General features: G+C 35.6%; 1 protein-coding gene across 1 annotated transcript in view; it reads left to right on the top strand.

Moving 5' to 3' along the window:
- Nucleotides 1-20,892, top strand: part of LOC143151619 (sodium channel protein 60E) — a 107,852-nt gene extending 86,960 nt beyond the window's left edge. Inside the window, exon 21 of the mRNA XM_076320954.1 lies at nt 18,896-20,892. Coding sequence (XP_076177069.1) covers nt 18,896-19,283 — 388 coding nt within the window. The 3' untranslated portion in view covers nt 19,284-20,892. The remainder of the gene's footprint in view (nt 1-18,895) is intronic.
- Nucleotides 20,893-21,104: the final 212 nt, after the last annotated feature.

The raw sequence follows: 21,104 nt of genomic DNA, 5'->3' as shown, positions 1-21,104 counted from the left end.
GACTATCACGCTACAGAAATAATTAATACTTAGACAATAACTGGATAACAGTAAATAACGTAACAATGACACAACTCTATACAACGTTTCACAACTCTTGTCTCAACACTGTCTTTATTGCCCTGTCCCAGGCACGGTTCTTAAAACTATGTCTTTTAACTTTGGTGCTTTTTTTACCAAAGATTTTCTTATAAAGAAATTATGCAACTTTATGCCTTGGCATTGTTCATATATGTTTATTACTCTTTCAATAATATTTGCAAATTTTTACAACGAAGAATAGTCAAAATTAGTGGTAGTATAGAACTTCATACGCATCGCGTACTGAAAAAGTTTTCTCATGTTTGCCATGATTTAAATCAAAAAAGCGAAAAAGATTCTTAATCAGGATACATTTGTCTATAGTAGGTACTAGAAAGACAGAAAAAAATTGATAATTAAAAGAATGGTAGCATTTTGAAAGTAAAATATTGATTTTCTTGTTTACTTTTACCTTTTGGAGACTAAAACAACAATATTATAGCATGTCTCTTACCACACCCGGCAGCGAGAGATCCGCCCCAATCGTGTCGACTAGGATACGGCGCTTACCCGCTCAGTATCCTGGTCTGCTGGACAGTGCTAGCAGCGCGCCATCGTCTCTTTGCTCATACGACGCAGGTACTGCCCAAAACATCCATGCTCAGACAGCACCTATACGATACAGTAGATGAGAGAGCTGTAGTCTCTACCCAGCCACTCCAAAAGGAGTGTTCGGATAGTCCCAAGAGGCTGCTGGCCGAACATCAGTTCAGCCAACCGCTGCTGCCACCGCAGCAGCATAGACTGCCGGACCTGACGTATGACGGCTTCCATCTCCTGCCTGTGAAATTCGCAGCGGCTTTCGTAGGAAACCGCGTGCGAGCCCGCTAGCAAATCTAGCAGGGATATCCCCGACAGGACGATCACCGCCTCATGGGACATGGTCCTATACCCACGGGCTACCCGCAAAGTCATCTGCTTATGGAAATCGGCTAGGTCGCCTACCCATACGGAGGTCTCATACAGGGCCACCGAATGGACTATGCCCGCGTAGAGGTGGCGAACCCGGTCACTGGGCACTGCAGGTTGGGGAGGAGCCGGTTCAGAGAATCGACTATCTTCTCCAACCGCGGAGCCAGGGACCGGAAATACTCCTCAAACCGCCAGTGGCTGTCGAGAATCAGCCCCAGATACTTCGTCAGGGAGATCCGCGGCCCGCAGAATGATGGCGTATCCAAGGTTCCATAGCAGGGACCCCAGTACGAACACCTGTGGAACTTTGGAGTATACCTCTCCCCGCTCTATATCGTACTGGCCCGGATATTCGATCCATCTGTCGTGGAGGTAGTACTCGACCACTGCCCTTAGATATGTAGTATGTAGTTTGTTCGATGTCCGTTCGCAAGCGAAGAGACGCGCTGTACCTCGGACCATATCAGCGATACTACTTTTGCCTAGTGTTCGGGCATCTACTTTCTTGTTGCACCGTTACATAGTTCGGAGGGTGACGGCGGCGAACCTTCACTGCCACCTCGAGTCCAACCCAGTCCGGGATACACCTGCCGAAGCGGGTGGGACTTGGCTCCCGGCCCGAGGAGTCTTGGCCGAAGCACAAGACTGTCTGCGTTCGAGTAGGTCAAGTCAAGTCCCCTTGCAACGGGAGGGGATTGGTCGTCCCTGCACCGTCGCGTAATGCGTTCGAGTGGTTCGAGTGTTGCGACGCAGGGAAGGAGTTCGACCCTGTAGTGTCGCGTTGTGCGTTTGAATCATGTCCCATTGAGCATCAAAAGAGAAATAATCAACCCTATATAATTGCGTTCTGCGTTCGATCATCATCTTTGTTGTTGTTGCCCAGCACCGCACGCGCGTATTTCCGGAACTCCTGGTACAGGTGTTTCGTGACAAAGTCAGCCTCTGTTACCGGCCATGAAAGGCAGTTGCCTTCGACTGCCGGTTGTAGGAGTTCTCGCGCGTTTCGGTGCCTCGGACAGTAGAACAGGACGTGTGGGGATGACTCGGCTTCGCCACAGACACAGTTCTCGTCCGGAACTAGGACAAACTCCTTTAGCTTCGCACGGAAGTTTCCGTGTCCGCTAAGGTATTGGACCACATAGTGATCGAGATGTATCCAAACGGCTTTTGAACGGTCAGAGACATCCGGGAAGTATCGGAAGGTGGTCCTTTCCTTCTCGGACAATGATCATCTCAATTGCCACTGTTGTAGGAGTTCCTCCCTCACTCAGGCTTTTGCCTCAGAGGGAGATACCGCTTCTGACGCAAAATCTTCGTGATTTATTCGACAGTTACCCAATGTGATGTCGTTCTGCCGTCTGATGTTAAAGGCGCACGCACATTCTGCGATCACCAAGTCTACCGGCATCGTACCGGCGATCACACAGATCGCGTCGGTAGACACCGTGCGGTAGGCCTTGGAAATACCGAGCAACACACGTCTCTGAGCTCTGGCAAGGATGGTCTTCTTTCATTGTTCTTTGATTATTTTGCAGTCTTTGTATGTTTTAGTTTTGAATTTTCTCACTACTATATTCCCGAAACTTTTGGTATTTTTATTTTCAGCTATTTGCTCTTGTACTCTAAGAACATACTCCTTTCTTTTAGCTCTAATCGAAGATTTATCATGGTTTTTGTGTGTTAAGTATTTTCGTTTTGCATTATCATCATGTAAGGATCTATATTTTTTAGTTCATATTCTTAAAATTCGTCGTACAACTTTGAGATTCGTTATCAACTTAACAAAAAATACCATTTAAGTTTAAATCATGACCTATAATGAAACATACGTATAATATAATTCTTAGAAAAATATTTAACTCATATTTTTTTTATCTCTTATGGTACATAACTAGGAGGTGAAATCAGCCCTCAAAATTGGAGGAGAGAAACACATTTCCCACGATATTTCGAAAATGATGAGACCTAGAAACAAGTTGTTTAAGCAAAAATTGCGTACTTTTTGTGTTATACGTGAACACTTATAAAAATGTAAGATATAGTGACTATTTATATTATGACTACGTATTGTTAATTAATTTTTTGCTATCAAAACTTGTCATAACATAATTACCTGAAAACTCTTTATAATAATTGTTAAAATTTTTTTTGTTTTCGCAAACGTGCTAGCTCAAAAAAGTTCTAATTTTGTTAAATGTAGATCTTTAAAACTGTTTTGAATTTAGAGGTAGAAGCCATAAAGTGATTAATGTGTTACACATTTGTAAACATTTAGTAGTTCTGAAAAAACCCAATTTTAAAGCCCGTAATTGTGTAATTACAAAATTAATTAAACAAAATTATAGCCAAAAATTAATGCAAATAATGGAAACAGCAATAACTTCATATTGTAGGTTAAAGAATATATAAACAAAGAAGGAGTAGAAAATATTTTTAATTCGAATCAAAGTAAATTGAAATAGATAAAAATTGTACAAATCCCAACAAGTATCACCGGTTTTATCTGGTCATTAAATGCATAAGGTTTTAGAATATTTTGTTCAAATAACTTTTTTCTAGGTCTCATCATTTTCGAAATATCGTGGAAAATGTGTTTCTCTCCTCCAACTTTAAGGGCTGATTTCACTCCCTAGATATGCATCATAACAGATAAAAAAAAATACAAGTCAAATATTTTTCTAAGAACTATATTGTATGTAAGTTTTATTAAAATCGACGATTTTATTTTTATGAAAATCTGTGTTAGGATTTCAATATTATTCAGTCTTGTGTCCGTTGCATCTGGTGTTTTAGCTGCAGTGTTATTTTCCATTGTAAGGTTTCCTCTAATTATAATATTTCTGTCCAATAATAAGGTTTTCTGCTTGCAATCTTCATTAGTCGTTTTAGCACGTGAATTTTCTTTTGTGGACCTATCTTTCGAATTTTTCTTTTGAGAATCTCTTTTACCACTTATGCCTATGTGGGTTTCTAACCTCAATTTTTTAATATTTTAAATTATATCGTTTATAAAATAATGTACGTTTTACTTCTCTATTCGCTCGTCCGAGAAGCTACTGCGCTATTACTAAATCACTTTTTCGTTGTTTTTAGAGTGTGAAGAATTATGAAAGTCTAAATAATACTAAAGCTATATTTTTCTGCTGTCAGCTAACGTACCGCCATATATCGATCTCAAGTTCGTTTCTTACACCAATTTATTCGAATACTTCCGAAAATTAGCAAGGTCACAAATCGAAAGCATCGTAAGACAATAAAGCTTGTTCGTGTATTCTCTTTCTTTTTGAAAAATTTTAATCTTAAAATTTGTATTATAACTTAGAGTATCTTACAATCAATTCTTCGAAAGGAATTATAAGAAAAAGCGTTAACGTTAGCGTTAAAAGTTACAGTTGTACATAGTGTATGTTGATATTTATATAAATTATTTAATAAATCTTTTAGCCAAATTCAATGGAGTGAACCTTTTTAATCGAAAAGAATGGGATAGCTGGATCAAGTTGGCAGCTAGAGGATTTTTGTGACTCGCTAGTTGTTTTATGTGGGATTGGCTAAATTGTAATATTCCTTGTTTAACTAGGGGCAACGGTAGATCTTGATGAATTATTTCGTTCGAGACGTGTCACGGAGCATTAAATATGTTTCACAAAATGACAGATTGGAATCTTTGTAATATTTCAATATTTGAAATGCTGGCTGTACCCCATAGTTGTGTGTCATAAATCCAAACTGGTTTAACGATAACTTTATATATAAGTAATTTGATTTCAAGCTTTAGCTTGAAGCGTTTGCCTATCATCTAGTATAGTTTTTTTACTTCAGTTTGAGCTGTTTACATTTAATTTTGATGTCTTTCTCTCATCTTGGTTGATAAAGAAAAATTCAACCTCATGTTTACTTCTTATACTGGATTGTTCAATAAGTTTTATTGTTTTTTTCATTGTAAAAAAATACTATGACAGCTTTGAACAACTGTAAGTATATGAATGAGTCGACAGATCCACATAAAACTTCACACATATTCATCAAACAATAGTACCATCTTTAGAAAAATAAAACGACAAACCTAATAGCTCCATTTCTTACCGAACGACAAAATTTATTGAGCAACCTATTAAGTCCGTTTGAGTTCCATAGATGTATTAATTATGAACTTCCTGACATATTTGTAACAATTGTAGTTAGAAGTGTGATCATATTACTGATTTGGTCATTTTGTCTTACAAGAATTTGTTCAAGTTTGATGAAATGTTTTTCAATTGTCTGGATAAAGCTGTGGAGGTCATTATTTATGGAGCTACCCTCTTTGGTTGTGCCCACACGAGTTTTGTTTAATTGCTCCTACGTAGCTATATAGAGAGGTGGAATTTGTTTGTTGAAATTTATTTGGCGGCAGTGTATTTGATAGGTGTGTTGAAGATTGGTTTGGAAAGTTTTTAGTTTTTGGTTTTGGAAATTTTCTTTGCTGGAGCTTTCCGTATATCTGACAGCCTCTATAATTCGCAGGGTGTTACTCAAACAATGTATGCATTTTGCAGGAGTATTTGAGGATTTATTGCACTCATTGGTTGAATGAGGTTTTGCACACTTCATACAGCAGAAATTACGGTTGCAGTATCTTTGCGTATGCTCATATTGCCGACATCTTTTAGATTGCACTAATTCTCGTCTTTTATATGGGGGCTCTATTTCTATTATACAGTTCATCAGACTTTTAATATTGTAAATGTCTTTATTATTATGTTTTTGTTTGAGATTTATGAATCACAATGATAGTGGGAAGTGGATTTTATTGTACTTAATGTTTGTGATGTTTGTTACTTTATGACCATGTGAGGATAATTCTTTTAAATTTTCTAAATCAGCAGCGTGGTGTATGTGCCTTAAGACAACACTATATGACCATTCTTGTTTGAGTTGGTATGTATGGAATCTTGCGTTTAAAGTTTTGAGAATTTCTATTATATTTCTATAAGCTTCTGAAGATTTTAGTATCATTTTTACTTTGTTGTTATTAGCCTTTAAGCTTTATTTATTTGTTTTAACAATGGTGCTAGTGCCTTGGTCATGGTTTGTATGTCCAAAGCGTCACCAAGGAAGATAAGCGGAAGTATCAATGTTTCAGGAGTTTTGCTTGATATTTCATGAGGTCTTGCTTTAGGCTTCTTTTGTTCTTTAAGTTAATTTTCCGTGGAGCAATACACTTTGCCATAAGGGTGGAAGGAGTTGTTTTGTTTATTGTTGTTGTTATGGTTTGATGACTGGTAGTGGTCCATAGTAGATCTACCAGTAGATGAGTTGAAAGTGAGACAGAGCTCACCCCAACTTGGAAATGAGTTGTAGTTCCTATTTGATAGTTTCACAATTTGGATACACTTCTAATAAAGGATATACAAGATGTCAATTTAAGATGTCTCTTACGTGATAGACTCGCCGGACACACACACAAATATCGCTCGGAGGAGAGAAAATAATTTGTAATGATGCTCGCTTGGCGTCACGAACCGAATAGAATCTTAAAATTTAGAATAACATAACTTAACGTATAACCATAATTTAAGTATAGATATTTGTACAGCAAACATAAACCTCTTATGAAGTTTCAAATGTTAATTACAAAAAGAAAATGTTTTTGAATCCGACCGCTAAGTAAAAATATGACGAAAATGTAATAGTAAGTTGAATCCAAATAACATCGTCCTAACTGTTACACACGGGGATGGTATGACGATGCATGAATTTCTCTGGACTTGAGGAACTTGTTTTTTTAGACAATATAATGGACAAACACGTATATTTAAATATTTGAAGCAAAACATGAAGAAAAGCGTGCAGAAATTAAATCTCAGAGAAAATTAACTCCTAACATGATCATGATCCACAGCATACTGTTTACATTGTTCGTCGATGAATTGTTTTTAACACACCTCATACATTATCAAGCCCTGTTCAATCTCACATTTCAGAAAAGTAGAATGATATAGGTTTAAAAATATGTAACACGAAATTTAGTACATTCGATGCCTAGTCAATTAAAAACAATTTACAAACAGAATATTAATTTGAATATTACATTAAGATACATAAGAGCAAATTAGGGAGAAAGAATAGTAAATCTGAAGGGTTGGAATGTCACACAAACAACTGTGCGTTCCGTATCGTTTGCTGATCACGATGTTTATTGATCGCGGCTTAACTTTATTCGATCGGTAGTTACACAGCGTCGTTTCTTGCAGAGCTTTCGCGGAATATATCGATACAGTTCTTGCGCGCCGGTTACAGGCCTAATAACTGACTAAAAAGGTCCCGGGAAGATTCTCGCTCGTCCTCTTATACCCGCGAGAATTTCCCTCATCCTTGCTTGTTCCTTGCGCCCTTGGCGCGCTATCCTCGGACAGGCGAGGTCTGATGGGAAAAAGGAAAGTTTGATGACGTAGCGGAGTTTCCTTCCGGTCAGTTGTCCGTGACTAACCGATTGCAGCCATTTTGGGCCGCACGTGCCTTCCAGAACTCTCGATTTATGACGCCTGCAATTAGCTATTGAGGTAGCGGCGAGAAGGTTACATGCCCATGCCTGGGAGAAAGTTAAGCGAAATATATTTCCTCAAAAATAGCTTTTATCGATGCGTGAGTCATAAACCATGCCAGCTGCTTGCACACCAGACGTTTCGCTGAGGCGTACGACTAGCCGCTACAAATCCAAGAAAATGAGTGTGAATAAAATGCACATGGATTTTCTGTCTATTCTCTGTTTAAAATTGGGAATTGAATGAAACTGTTAATTTTTAAGTCATTCCACGGAAAATTGATCACTTACTGTACATGAGAAACACTGTTAAAGAGCATTGCACCTCGTTTTAGGTAAACGAGTAAGGTTTTAGATGCGAATGGTGCATAGTGTATACAGTCACCCAATCATAATACCGGATTGCGCAGCTCGCTTACCATAACTAAAAATTATCCAGATCACATCGTGTTTGCTTTTATTTTCATAAGAAAAATCTCATTGGTGTGTAAAAATATGTTCATAAGAATAAAATAAAAATGTTAAACTTTCATTTCTTTTTAAATCTGTAATCTTTAAATACCAATTGGCGGCTTCTTACAAGTATTCACGTTTCATTGGTTTCGAAGGAGATTTTCTCAGGTTGATGGAGTTACAATGATCATACAAATCTGGTGATCACATAACGAAAATTTACTGTATATGCGAAAAATCCAAACTGGACATTCGCATATAGTCGGAGTTATTTCTGTAAAATCGAGATACGTACACCAGGAGTGAGCACAATCGAGAGCAAAGCTCTTATTACAAACGCTCAACTAACAAGCTTCAAAGTGATGCCACATGCATATCGATGAAATAGCCGCCAATGCAAATTATAAATATTATATTTCTCATTGACCATAATGAGAGCATTATGCATAGGCAAGATTCTTCCGGTGTAAACGAAATCAGAATGATCGTACTCGAACTATTTTTACATCTCTGGAAAACTTCCAATTGCATACAATTAAAGTTGCAAATACTTGGACTTATCTTCGGCGGTAAAACCTCAGCAATGATAACATTTTCATAAAGATATTATATTAAATGTAACAATTTTAATTTTTTTAGTGATTAAAATTCGACTCTGTCAATATATCTTATCACTTTTCCATGAATCGTCGACTGTTGAAGATGAAGAGTCGCCCGAGCTGAAGAAATGTAAACAGTGGTGTGAGTAATTCTTTGCATTTATTCAAGCACCACTCTATCGACCTATGTTAACGAGTGTGAAGAGTTCTGGAATAAAGATTACTGTTGAAGCAATTAAAACGAAGATTGTTCAAATAAGTTTTGTAGAAACTCAAAGTGATTAAGATTAACCTTTTTTTCTTTCAAAAATTTCAAGAAAGACTTAACAAAATCAATCTGACATAAACAAAATTGCAATTATATTATAATTGTAAATATAAATACTTCACAGATGAATGAATGAATTCACACGAATTAAATACGTAAAATAATAGAAAATTTTAATCCAAAGCATATAAAACTTTCATAATTTCTCAGACGATTAAAATTTGAATTTGTTCAAAGGAAAATAATATAACCAAAATTCATTTTATAATTCAATATACTTATTTATTTGAAAATTGAACGTAACTAGAGTTTTCTGTTCAATTCTATCGTATCATGCGCTGCATGTTGTGCATTCTTACATTAAAGAAATACGAAAGTGTAATCCGTGTTTGTTTTTCCGAACCACTTTCATCGAGAATGCAGTCTGCCACTAATATTGTTGCATTGTTCAACATCAACGATCTCAGATCAGTAAATTTCATTACACATTTTAATTGACATATGCTTAAATACTGATAATAGTTTTATTCGTATTTAACTCTCAAAAATTGAAATTAACACTCGCAGATGAGACATTCGCGATTAGTGCAGTAGGTACACATGAATACTCGCGAGTAAAATAATTACGGTGCATAAAATTGTGCTTTGAAATTGGCATTCATCCTCTGTACTTGAAAATCCCGTTGGGTGCGTTTTAATACGCCTTTCTGGATTTATATAAGAAAGCAAATGTAATATCGTACAACGTGATATGTGTGTCATTTCATAAATAATGGCAGGAACTTACTGTCTTCAATTACGTGGATAAATATGCATTCCACATAGATGCTAAATCTGTCATGTGATTACCATCTTTGGTTGCGTCCTGATTAACTTGTTTTACGCGTCGTGATGGTTTGTAGGTAGTTTGTAAGACGTCAAGCGAACCTGACCCTTTGTAAATGTCTATAACTTTAAAAGGAACTCTCTGAAGCAGTTTCGTCACTTCTAATTGTCGACTTCTTTTGGCTTGTAGATTCATCCTTTAAAAGGATGCCCACATGTCCGGGAGCATCGTGTTTATTCCGAGTATAATTTGTTCAGATTCAACAAAAATACGAAAAATTTCAATATGAAAAACCTAGACAAAATGAATCGTGTCTAAGCAAGGAGATAAAGATAGACAAAAATAAAGTGGATTTTTGTGTAAACCAGTGATTCAACATTAAAAAGATAATTAGAAGATTCAGGATGAAAATTGCAAGCCAGTCGTTACACCTTTACATGCAAATATGTAAAACTAAGCAACAATGATTTCAGTTTTTCTATAGAAGATCAAAGTGAGAACGTTTCATATCAGAAAGCCATATGAGTATTACATACTATGCATGTCAGACTAGAAGATCTGATATAGGTATCTTATGTCATTTGCTTATTGAACATGTGTAAGATATAAAAGAAAAACTAATGAAAAGCGATAAAAAAAGTGCTTCGATGTTTACAGAACATGGGAATTAAATAAATATGAAATATAGAAAGAAATTCATATCTAGTTAGATACTGGGATGTAGATTAAGCGAACGATAAAAATGATCAGCAGCGTAGCCAGAAAAATATGCTAAGTCTTATATTCAAGGAGTAGGGGAAGGCGTAAACGAAGTAATAAGTGTTCCTATTGTATTCTAGTTAGGTATATCGTTATACCTTATACCTGGTATATACCGATACAATAGGGACGCCCGTTTCTTCGTTCAATTCGGCCATGCTACGTTCCCCCCACTCCTTACACATGGAATTCAACTTACTTTTTTGACTACACTGATAACTGAATACGTTTTCAATCTGCAAAGAGGATCGATCGTTCACGGCTTTTGTTTAGAATTCGCTGTTGAAATAACAATAGAGATAATATGGTCGTGAAATAAAAATGACTAATAAAAACTACAAAACTGTCGAATCACAAAGAGTTACAAAGTATGTCCATGTAATATACAAGTATTGTCCACATAAGAAATGTACACATGGTTCTACAGGGCTGTCGATTCTTAGAATTCGCTAAAGTTAGTAAAATATGACAGAAAAATCGAAGTTTTTGTTAATTGAAGTTTTGTTAATTATAATTGATTAAAAAATATTTTATAGTTTGGTAACCACAGATAAATATGGGAAAAAGACAGAAATCTAAAGTATTAAAAAAAAGAATTAAACACTATTTATACAAAGTGGATGTCCCATTGAACGACTCCATCGATGTTGGTTATGTGTAGCTTCGACCCTGTCAAATCGAGATAAACGAGCAGCGAATCACAGCGGGAAAACCTCATGCACTCATTATCAACGAATATATTCTCGACCTGCTTGAAATGTAAATTGTACGAACATTTCTGCCGAACAGTCTCTTCTTCAGAATTGTCCACAGAATCTGATCTTATGGTTTGTCTCACTTTAATTAGATAGTAGGGTTTTCGTGCTCTAAAGAACTTTTCATAAAAATAAAAAAATAATACGGAGAAACATTTTTATTTTTCATGTAATATCTCATTATTCTCGAAAATCCTGGGACTTTGCAAAAACTTATGTTTTTCAAAAATTCGGTGTTATACAATAATTTGACTTGCGGATTCTTTTTTGGGAAACGAGATTCTACAATAATCAGCCAGTGCTTACTGAAAGAAGTAGAAGTAGACTAATAGTAATATTTCTCAGTAGATTTCTCGTTAATCCGAAAAATTCAGTGCCATGAAAATCTCACAATTGCGGTTACGGTACTACTCCTGAGTAAGATACGCCTATGCAATATATACTTACCAAATAGTCAAACTATAAACTTAGCCAAATTAGAAGCACTCATGTATTAACTTCTAATACCATTCATATTAATGGGTGATTTAAATAACCAACATCATCTTTGGGGTATATATAAAATAGATAGTCATGAAAAAAATATTGAAAAATGATCAGAGAACCCAGAAATAACCTTACTAAACTCAGATAGCCGAAGCTACTTTATAGTAAGTTCTGGAAAATTGAATGCGATGGATTTATCATTAAATAAAGGCTAACTCAATACTTAGAATGTGAATCTCTACAAAATCTCCATGATAGTGGTCACTTCCCCATCAAAATTACTTACTTGGATTGTGTTCCACCACTACAAAAGAATTTCACTAGCAAATGAAACTTCAAAAAATCGACTGACACACATACAAAACATAAACAATAAATTCCCTTCAAAGAGCTTTAAATCGTAAAATAGATACAAATAAGAAATCGACCTATTGGAAACCTATCAAAATAGCAGCACAGAAATCCTCCAACAATAAAGACAACAATCTCGAAAATTAAAAAATACACCATGATAAAATGAAGAGTGCCAAGCAGTCATGAAAGAGGATCACAAGGCCTTTAACAAAGCAAAAAAATATATTCTATTTTCACAATAGAAAACTTAATAAACTTCAAAAAATGACGAGCAAACTTTAGTAAAATAATAAAAGAAAGCAAAATACAATCCCGGCAATTATACATATCAACGATTATAAACAAACCCTCAGCAGACATTCTACGGAACAAAATCAGAAACATAAATGGAATGACACTCGACACAGAAATTCAATTCCTCGCTTTAGAAGATGGAAATTATATAACCAATCTACAAAACGTTCGAAAGAAACTCAAACAACGAAAATCACGACGAAAGGGCTTACACGTCCATAACTGACAACACAAATTTAATAAACAAAAACAATCATCCAGGTGACTCTGATCTTGCATCCACCACAAATTCAATGATAACCCTAGGACTAAAAAGCATCCTTTTTACTACAAAAAATTTCGCTTCAGAACCGGATAATATACTTAATAAACTAATAAAAGAACTACCACCAACCAGTACCAACTGTCTCCTAAAGATCTTTAATTGCATATTGCTACGAGAAGTATTTCCTGACAACTGAAAGGAAGCTCTAGTTATTCTTATGCTTAAATCAGGCAAAAACAAAAATAAGCCTGAAAGTTATAGATCGATCGTCTTAAAAAACTAGGCATGTAAACCGGAAAAAATAATCAACTCCAGGCTCAGATTCCTTGAATCAAACAATATCCTGTCACCAAATCAGTATGGACAATCGTCGCCCTAATCAACCTGGAGTTAATTTGTTAATGTTCCGTTGACGAAAACAATCATTAACTCTAGAAATTCAATGTAACTACTTCTTGAATGTTTCTAGTTGCTGATATTTAAGCAAAAGTTCATTGTTACTCTGTATACACACATACAGTATACAGTGTGTATTTTCATCATTGACTGATACTTCTATGCAGTTTCAATACAGAATGTACTTTTATGCTGATCCAATATATAATATTAATTTGTGGTGATTCGACAATGACCGGCTCCACCGACAGGCAAAACAACGTTTCTGTTTATAACGTTACGTTATACTGCGTCTGGAAAGTATTAATTCGTTACAGAAAGAAGTCCATATTGTTCTTTAAATAAATGCGAGCAGTTCCTTGTTTTGGGACCACTTCGACGAAGGAAAGCTATCAAGTGATAACCTTTAAAAGGCAGCCATCGGTGAGGAATTGTGTTTCGACAAGACAACAGAGCCATTGAAAGATCAAGATTTTAAGAGTGTAGGGGGAAGAAAGACGCGTGACGCGGGTAACCCTCGTTGCCTCGTACTGGCCAACGAAGTGAGAAACGTAACGCAAGTTGAGGAAGAGCCAGCTTAGGATACTGACTATATTCTCCAATCGTGATGCCAGGTAGCCGAAATGCCCGTTAAAACGGTAGTGGCTGTCAAGGATCAGTCCCAAATATTTCATTTGGGACTTCGCCTCAAGTATGACGACATCCACCCGAGGAAGGGGGGAGAGGGAGTTCTTATTGAGGTGCGTGTATCGCCAATATCTCGGTCATATGGAGCACCACCTACAAACCTACTAATCCGTTCGACAACACTCCGAGCACCGTCTTTGACTCGCCTGACGGCCCTCCCTCAGTAGCCCACGATGACGTCAAACTAACGTGTCGTCAGCGTTAGTAACACGTTAGGCCGCTCTATCCACCTGCTGCAGAGGTAGTCCTCGATCACTGTCTTTATTTTGTCGGATTGCATTTTACAGTGCCTGTACCTACCTCAAGGGATTAGAAAACACGACCCCCAAACAACATTTTGTGTTATTCATTCAGTCTTCGTCATTATTACCTATAATTATAGGATTCACTTGTTCAGCATCGAAAATTGTACTTAAGGCCTCTGCAGGTTTTATAAGTTTTGCGAAATATTCAACATACGACAAGTAATAAATTATTGCAACTATGTGCGAACAATATCTGGCAGTACGATTGTTATTTGTAGATTGATACAAATAGCAACTTCCAGAGTAACTAATTGAAAGTATTTTCTTAGAGACAAATAGTTTTTCCTTAACAAATACGTGTTTCCCAGTTTCATGATGCACAGTAATAATACTTTTTGTAAATCCACAAACAAGATATTATCTGTGACTTGAAATAACTCTTGGAAATAGTATTTCAATGTTTTCAATCTATAATGGTTGCCAGAATTTCCGAGATTCAAAATAAATAATAGATCTCCTGTTGGTGAATACAATAGAATAGCAGATTCAGTTAAAGACTTTTGAAGCGAAAATTTTTTGAATTGCGAAATTTTTAAAGACTCTCCACTTTTTCTACAATTCTCGACAACTTCTTTGCCTCGAGTTCTTTACTTATTTATTTCATCTAAACAGATTATTCGCAAAGAAAGATGTCACATTTAACGTAACCGACGTGTTTAACTTTCTTTCCGTCAATTTCTTCTACATTGCATGATATGTATCAAATACAGAAAGAACTGTGAGAAAACCATTAAAATAGCCAAGAAATGAACAACGGACCTGAACACCTTATTCGCTGAATCAGAAGTCACCGAGTAGGAACTGGTTGCGGCCATTCGGAGGCTAGGGATGAAAGACACTGGCCCAGGTCTTAGCTGAGGGTGTCCTTGGAGTGGCTTCCCACTTGGAGTGGATTGCTGCTCGATCGTTGCCTAGAAGTTGGGCATTTTTTCTCCACCTGGCAGGTACCAGAATAGTTCTTCTCAGGAAGGTGGACAGGCTTGCGAACTGTCCGTCCACTGTCTTCTCGACGACGCAGACAAACTGTTTGAACAAGTACTGGCAGCCCGGATTGTCTGGCATTTGTCGTGGGAATAGGCTCGACCTAGTCGAATGTCAGTTCGAGTTCTGAGAGAAACGGTCAAACATCGACGCCATTCGTTGCGTCCAGTTCCTTTCAGCTTCTGGTGTCTCCCAAGGCGGTATCTTTAGACATTATCAATGTTTTTAACACTCTATCCTAGGGAGAAATTAAGCAATGATCGAGGATTACCTCTGCGTCCTATATAAAAATAGTGGTAGCCCAAGAGAGAAATCGAGTCACCTAACAGAGTCAGTGACTGGAATTTTTTGGGGAGCGACGACTCCATGCATCGAAATTGGCCCACCCATGCCGAGGGGTATAAGACCCTCAATGAGGAGTATAATAATGCGACAACTTCACCGGTATGAACTGATACCGCGAGGATCTGGTAAAGCCCACAGGAAGGCTGATCCTCCCTGTTACCGACTATGGGTTGGATTCGCAGGGATAGTGGCATAGCCTATGACACGGACTAGAGGTAGCAAATACCTCGGCGGGTGAGCTCGGGCACCAACCTGCAGAGCTGGTAGAGATTTAGAAAGGTCTCGCCTACATCAAAAGGGATAACTGGAGCTTGCATTCCGATGTCAAAGTGGTAGGTCATGTGGAAATACTCTGCGCGGATACCCTAATTGAGCGTATCTTAATCCTTGGATGTTTTATAGTAATGACGCGTCATTCCAAAGAATCTGAAAACATGCCTGGTTAATAATTATAAGAAGTTATTATAACTCTATAAATATAGAGAGTAATTTGATAACTTCAATAGAAAGTTGAAATTTCAAAACTATTTAAACTTTTAAAAATTTAGATTTGCAAATAAAAATTCGATAAAATTTCCTAACATGTAACTCGACGACTACTCAGCATTTGTTAATTTTTCTCATAATTTTCCAAATAAAACTGACAGTCACTTTCCACTATGTTACTACTTCTATACTAAAGAAGATAGTTAAAATATTAATTTATGAAATTTAATAGGTAGGTACATGTATAGGTAAACGATGGAGGCATATTAAACATTACATAGAACGTACCATTACTGAAAAGACATGGTTTGAATACTATAATATCCCTATAAAAGATATTTTAAGACTTACATTCTATTTTTTATGGAGATTCAAATATGACAATGTCTTAACAAAATAAAAAGTTTGGGTAGACTTAATATTTTATCGATTTTATCCGAAGATCTTTACGTAGTACATCATTATTTAGGTACCAGAGTACATTGAAAATAATTCTGAATATAATAAACCATACCCCACAGTTGGATCCCATACGTCTAGATTGACTTAATAACCGTTTTATATATTAAAATCTTATTATAAGCACTTAATTTTAAATGTCTTTAATATAGGTTTGATTTACTTTGGCTCTTATGTAGCGCTTCCATGTGAGTCGCGAGTCTAAGTGAATATCCAGATATTTTATTATTTTATCTGAGGAACGATAACGTTGTTTAACGTAACAGGCGAAATAATGCCTTGGAGGGGGGAGGGGGTAAACGTAGTGTGTTTATACTTATCGTCATTTATTTTTATTGTCCAAGTATTTAACCAATCTTCGATTTGTCCTAAATTTTGTCGAAGAATAAAGAGTACCGCTATGGCGTCTTTGTGCGTAGCTAAAATAAACGAAAGCATATAATGTAGTGATTAGCATGGTAGGAATGTCAGCCGAGAACAATATGTACAAAATAGGTTCTAAGACACTTCCCTCTGAAACTCCTGCTTCGATGTGTGGATGTTAGACAAACTATTTTAATTTTTACAAAAGAAAGTCTTTAAAATATGACTGTAGAAGTTGGGGGGGGGGGGGGGGTCGCCATTGGGCGAAGACGGTAACCGTAGTGAGATCAAATGAGAGAAAATACTGCATCATTGGCATGGCCTTCTAATCAAATGTTAGCTATTAATAAACAGTATGATTTCGTTTCTGTTCAAATACTATCACTGATTCGATAAGTTCCTCGTAATGAAAAACTGAATACAATATGCTTAATAATCATTATTATTTTGAAAATTATTTATAGCGAAAAGAACTAATTTATATTTAATAAAAATTTAATATAATTCTATAATATATAAAAATAATATAATACTAACATGACTTGTTTTTGTGTAAATTGTAATTATACAGAGTTTATCTTCATAGAAATGAGTATAAACGGATTTATATTATTTTTAATAAATAGAAATTTGTTCTTTTCGCTATAAATATTTTTCAAAATATTAATGATTACTACGCATATTAAATTATATTAATTTTTTCATTGCGAACAACTTATTTATCAGCGGTAGTACCTATATCGTAAGCAAATTATTCTATTTATGAATACTTGAGGTTTCATTGGGAGCCTACGCCAATGCACTTAACTACGAATTCGTGCTCACTCGGACTTCGTATGATCGCAATCAATCTGTGTCACCGTCTTCGGTCAACGATGATTTTCGCTTGCAACGTAAAAGAATGTATGTACATATTTTATTAATATAAACATGAAAGAAAAATGAAATTGATCCGAGTTAACTGGTAAGGTTCTAGACTTTGTTCATAAACATCGGTTTCAATATTTCATGCTAACTTTCATCAAAGCAATGCTCGTTTTAATCACAATGTTCCTTGTAAATGTCTGAATATTTTATCATGTTAAAATTAAATATTATTTTCAACGCTATTAGCTATGTAGTAAACTACATGAATTAAATTGAATTAATTAAATAAATAAATTTGATGTTCTTATTATTAACTCATTAAAAACGAATCAATTCGTTATGTTCATGCTATATGTATACAAAGCAATAATGTACGAATATTACTGTAATGTACAAGTCATTACACATACATAGTTTATTTTCAAGATTGAAATTCTCAGATAGCAAAATTTTAACGCTTTCCGTTATTTTTAGCAGGATGAAAAATATTCTTAAAGATTTTTGCTCAAAGAAGCCCTTAATAAAAATTAAAGTAACTATGAGTAATTACATAGTTTGGAAAATTTAACTCCGATGACCTTGATCTTTACATATGTTGTCAAGGACAAACTAGAAAAGTTTGCAAAATATAAAATTTATTTTCGCTAATTCGTCAACGAAGGTCATCATTTTTAACAACTTTTCCCTGTACAAAGAATCGTGTATATATTTCAGTATGTAAGAAACGTTGTTCCAGTTTAAAGCAAGCAAAGGTGCTTGTTTTTAGAGCAAGTTTCGGTTTAAGGCGAGCAATGATATTGAAATTCAACTTGAGAGGTCAGTCTAGGCTATTAATCTGGCCTAACCTAATCTAATTAATCGATTAAATTAAATTAGGGTAGGTTGGGGTTCAATTATTTTGAGGTGAGGGTACGAGCAGAGCTACCCCCTCCCCTACTGTCCACGTGTTAAATTTTTAAACAAATTGTAATTCACTGTTATATTCATTCAAAAAATAGAAATACATACTACCGCAAATAAATATCATACTTTTCGAACATACTTTGTTAACATTTCTTTAGTGAACAATAAGTGACGACTAAAATCCATTGACATAATATGTCAAAGTCAAGATCATCGAAGCTGAATCCCGTAAACTGTATAATTATCTTCAATTCTCAATCTATTATAATTATTACATAAATACTTATCATTTGACAGTAATGTTACATAAGTAGCTATGGACCATTGGTAACAAAAAATGATTAATTTGATCTCTTAAACTTGAATTAGCACAAGGGAAAAGTCACTCTCCATACGTACTACTTTGGACTACTCTAGAAACATACAAAATTCGGTAAAAATTGGCATGAAACACTTCGCGAATGTTCTTTGTAAGTCTCATTGTCGTAAAATGGAATTGTGTATTTGTAAAATTATGATTCATAGATCAATCGCAGGACCGATCCTCGGCAGACAAGATGCCGTCGAAAGTTATCCAGATGAGGAAGTCCCCAGTCTTCCTACCAAGCGCAGGTCACTTCCACCGAGCGCTACTACGCTCTCCCTCAACACCTTACATCGTGACATCAAAGAAGCATTTAACAGACGTTGCGGTAGCCTTCGAAAGAAACATCAATCAACTCCCGAACCAGCTCCGCTGCCAATTGAATCTACCGATGTAAGCATACTCGTCACAGAACCTAGTCCAGAGAATTCAGCGCCACCCTCGAGGCCCGCACTCCTTAGACGACAATCTGCCGCCACAGTCGTTCATGTTCTTGTGCATCGAGAGAGCGAGGAATATCAAGAAACGCAACCTGACGATACCAGTTGATCTTAGGTCATTCTACTCGACATCCTTCCGAAGTACTTTTTAACGAGAGGCTGAGCTGAGAGCCACTAGTTTTGTTATCGCGTTACGGGAACCTCAAATCTTTTCCGGTTCTTTCTTCTCTCCCCCTTTCTTTGATGGCATTACCTTATCATCATTTAATGCTCTTACTATTTTATTATAATATTTCAAAAACTTTAACTAAATTATACAGTAGAATTTCAAATCATAGCCTTATAAACACATTTACTCCTATATTTAAATTTGATTCAAATAATGCACTTCTTCCCTTAGAACAAATACTATTCTTACAGTCCGTTTAATTCTCATAGATAACATTTTCTTATTCTTATCGTTGCTAGTCAGTTGTTCTCAACGAACTTCAATTTTGTTATTCCACGGTCAAACTATCAAGATCAACTACCTGGTACGAGTGCATACCAGATGCTAGTTGATCAGATATTATTCGATACTTGGATTCTTGTATCACGTTTAAGGTTGATTGGACCAACTTAATGAGATACAATTAAACTCCGATCCTTTTTTCAGACTAAATTACTGGTACGAAATGGTATTTGCTACTCAAATGGTATTTGCTTTGCGGACTGTCCGGTTTACAATATAAAGGAATGAATAATAATTATATAAAAAGAAGAATAATACTGCCACGAATTATGAAATAGTATAGATCTTTAATTTATAATTATCTTGATAGGAGAAATGCAAAGGGTCAGGAGAACCGAGGAAGAAAGAGAAAATAAAAAAGGGATAACGGAATGTGCAAATTTTAAATGAGTAATATCATATCGAAGTTATCGTTTTCTCGTTACATTTTTGAAGAAACGTAGGTAGTATCGCAGTTCATTTCATACAATTCGAGGTACGATAAACGTAGATCATAAATGTATACGAAATTTGACACTAGAGGCTTTCGTTTTTGTGCACATTATGATCAAACAGTTACCGATGCGTTGGTCACACAAAGCACTGTTCCTACCATATTGCATTTCTTTCACTATAGTGTTCCTTGCTTCTTAAAAAGTAATTAAATTTAGCTGTTTACTATTAACACAAAATACACAAAAACAAATTTTGGATTATGAAACATTTGTGTTCGTTACTGTTACACGATTAAAATTGAACGAGAAGCTTAGAATCTTTTAGCAATGATCGACGAACGAATCGTTGAAATATTTGATCGTGTTCGGGGAAAAGAACCTTTTTTATCGTTTTTCACACACTTGCATCAGTACAAAACAAGTCGATCTCACACCTTACAGTGGAGAATTAACGATTCCAGTTATTAAAAATGTATAAAACAATACATGTATTGCATCGACGTTGAAAAATGATTGGTCACTTGTTTACACGTATGTATGTATATACGTGCAGTAGCGTGCACTAAAGTGGACCTTAACTATTCTCGATGAATATTATTCTTGAAAATTTTGTCATGCATCTTCCACAAGGTGTGTTGCTTGGTAAAAAAATTAATTTCTGTAAAAGGACAAATTAATCCGAAAATCGGAACACGTACCAGAAACGACTTTATTACACAATGAATTAAATTTCACTAGAAATAAAGAAATACGTGTTAAAAACAAACTTTAATAATGCACTACGTGTTGTTCTAAACTAAAATGTTTATCAATAAATTAACAAAAATTTTAACTGAAAATTTTATCATTTTTATACTCAGAATCATTTTTAACATGGTAATGAAGATAAATAAAACGGATTAAAGTATATATACATATGATCATTCACTGTTATTAACACTAGGTGCCATTAGCAACAATAATAGTTATAAACCATTAGAGTCGA

Source organism: Ptiloglossa arizonensis, chromosome 9, assembly GCF_051014685.1.
Source record: "Ptiloglossa arizonensis isolate GNS036 chromosome 9, iyPtiAriz1_principal, whole genome shotgun sequence".
NCBI classification, from domain to species: Eukaryota; Metazoa; Arthropoda; class Insecta; order Hymenoptera; family Colletidae; genus Ptiloglossa; species Ptiloglossa arizonensis.
Note: the sequence above shows the minus strand (reverse complement) of the source record. Positions and strands in the feature narration are given on the sequence as shown.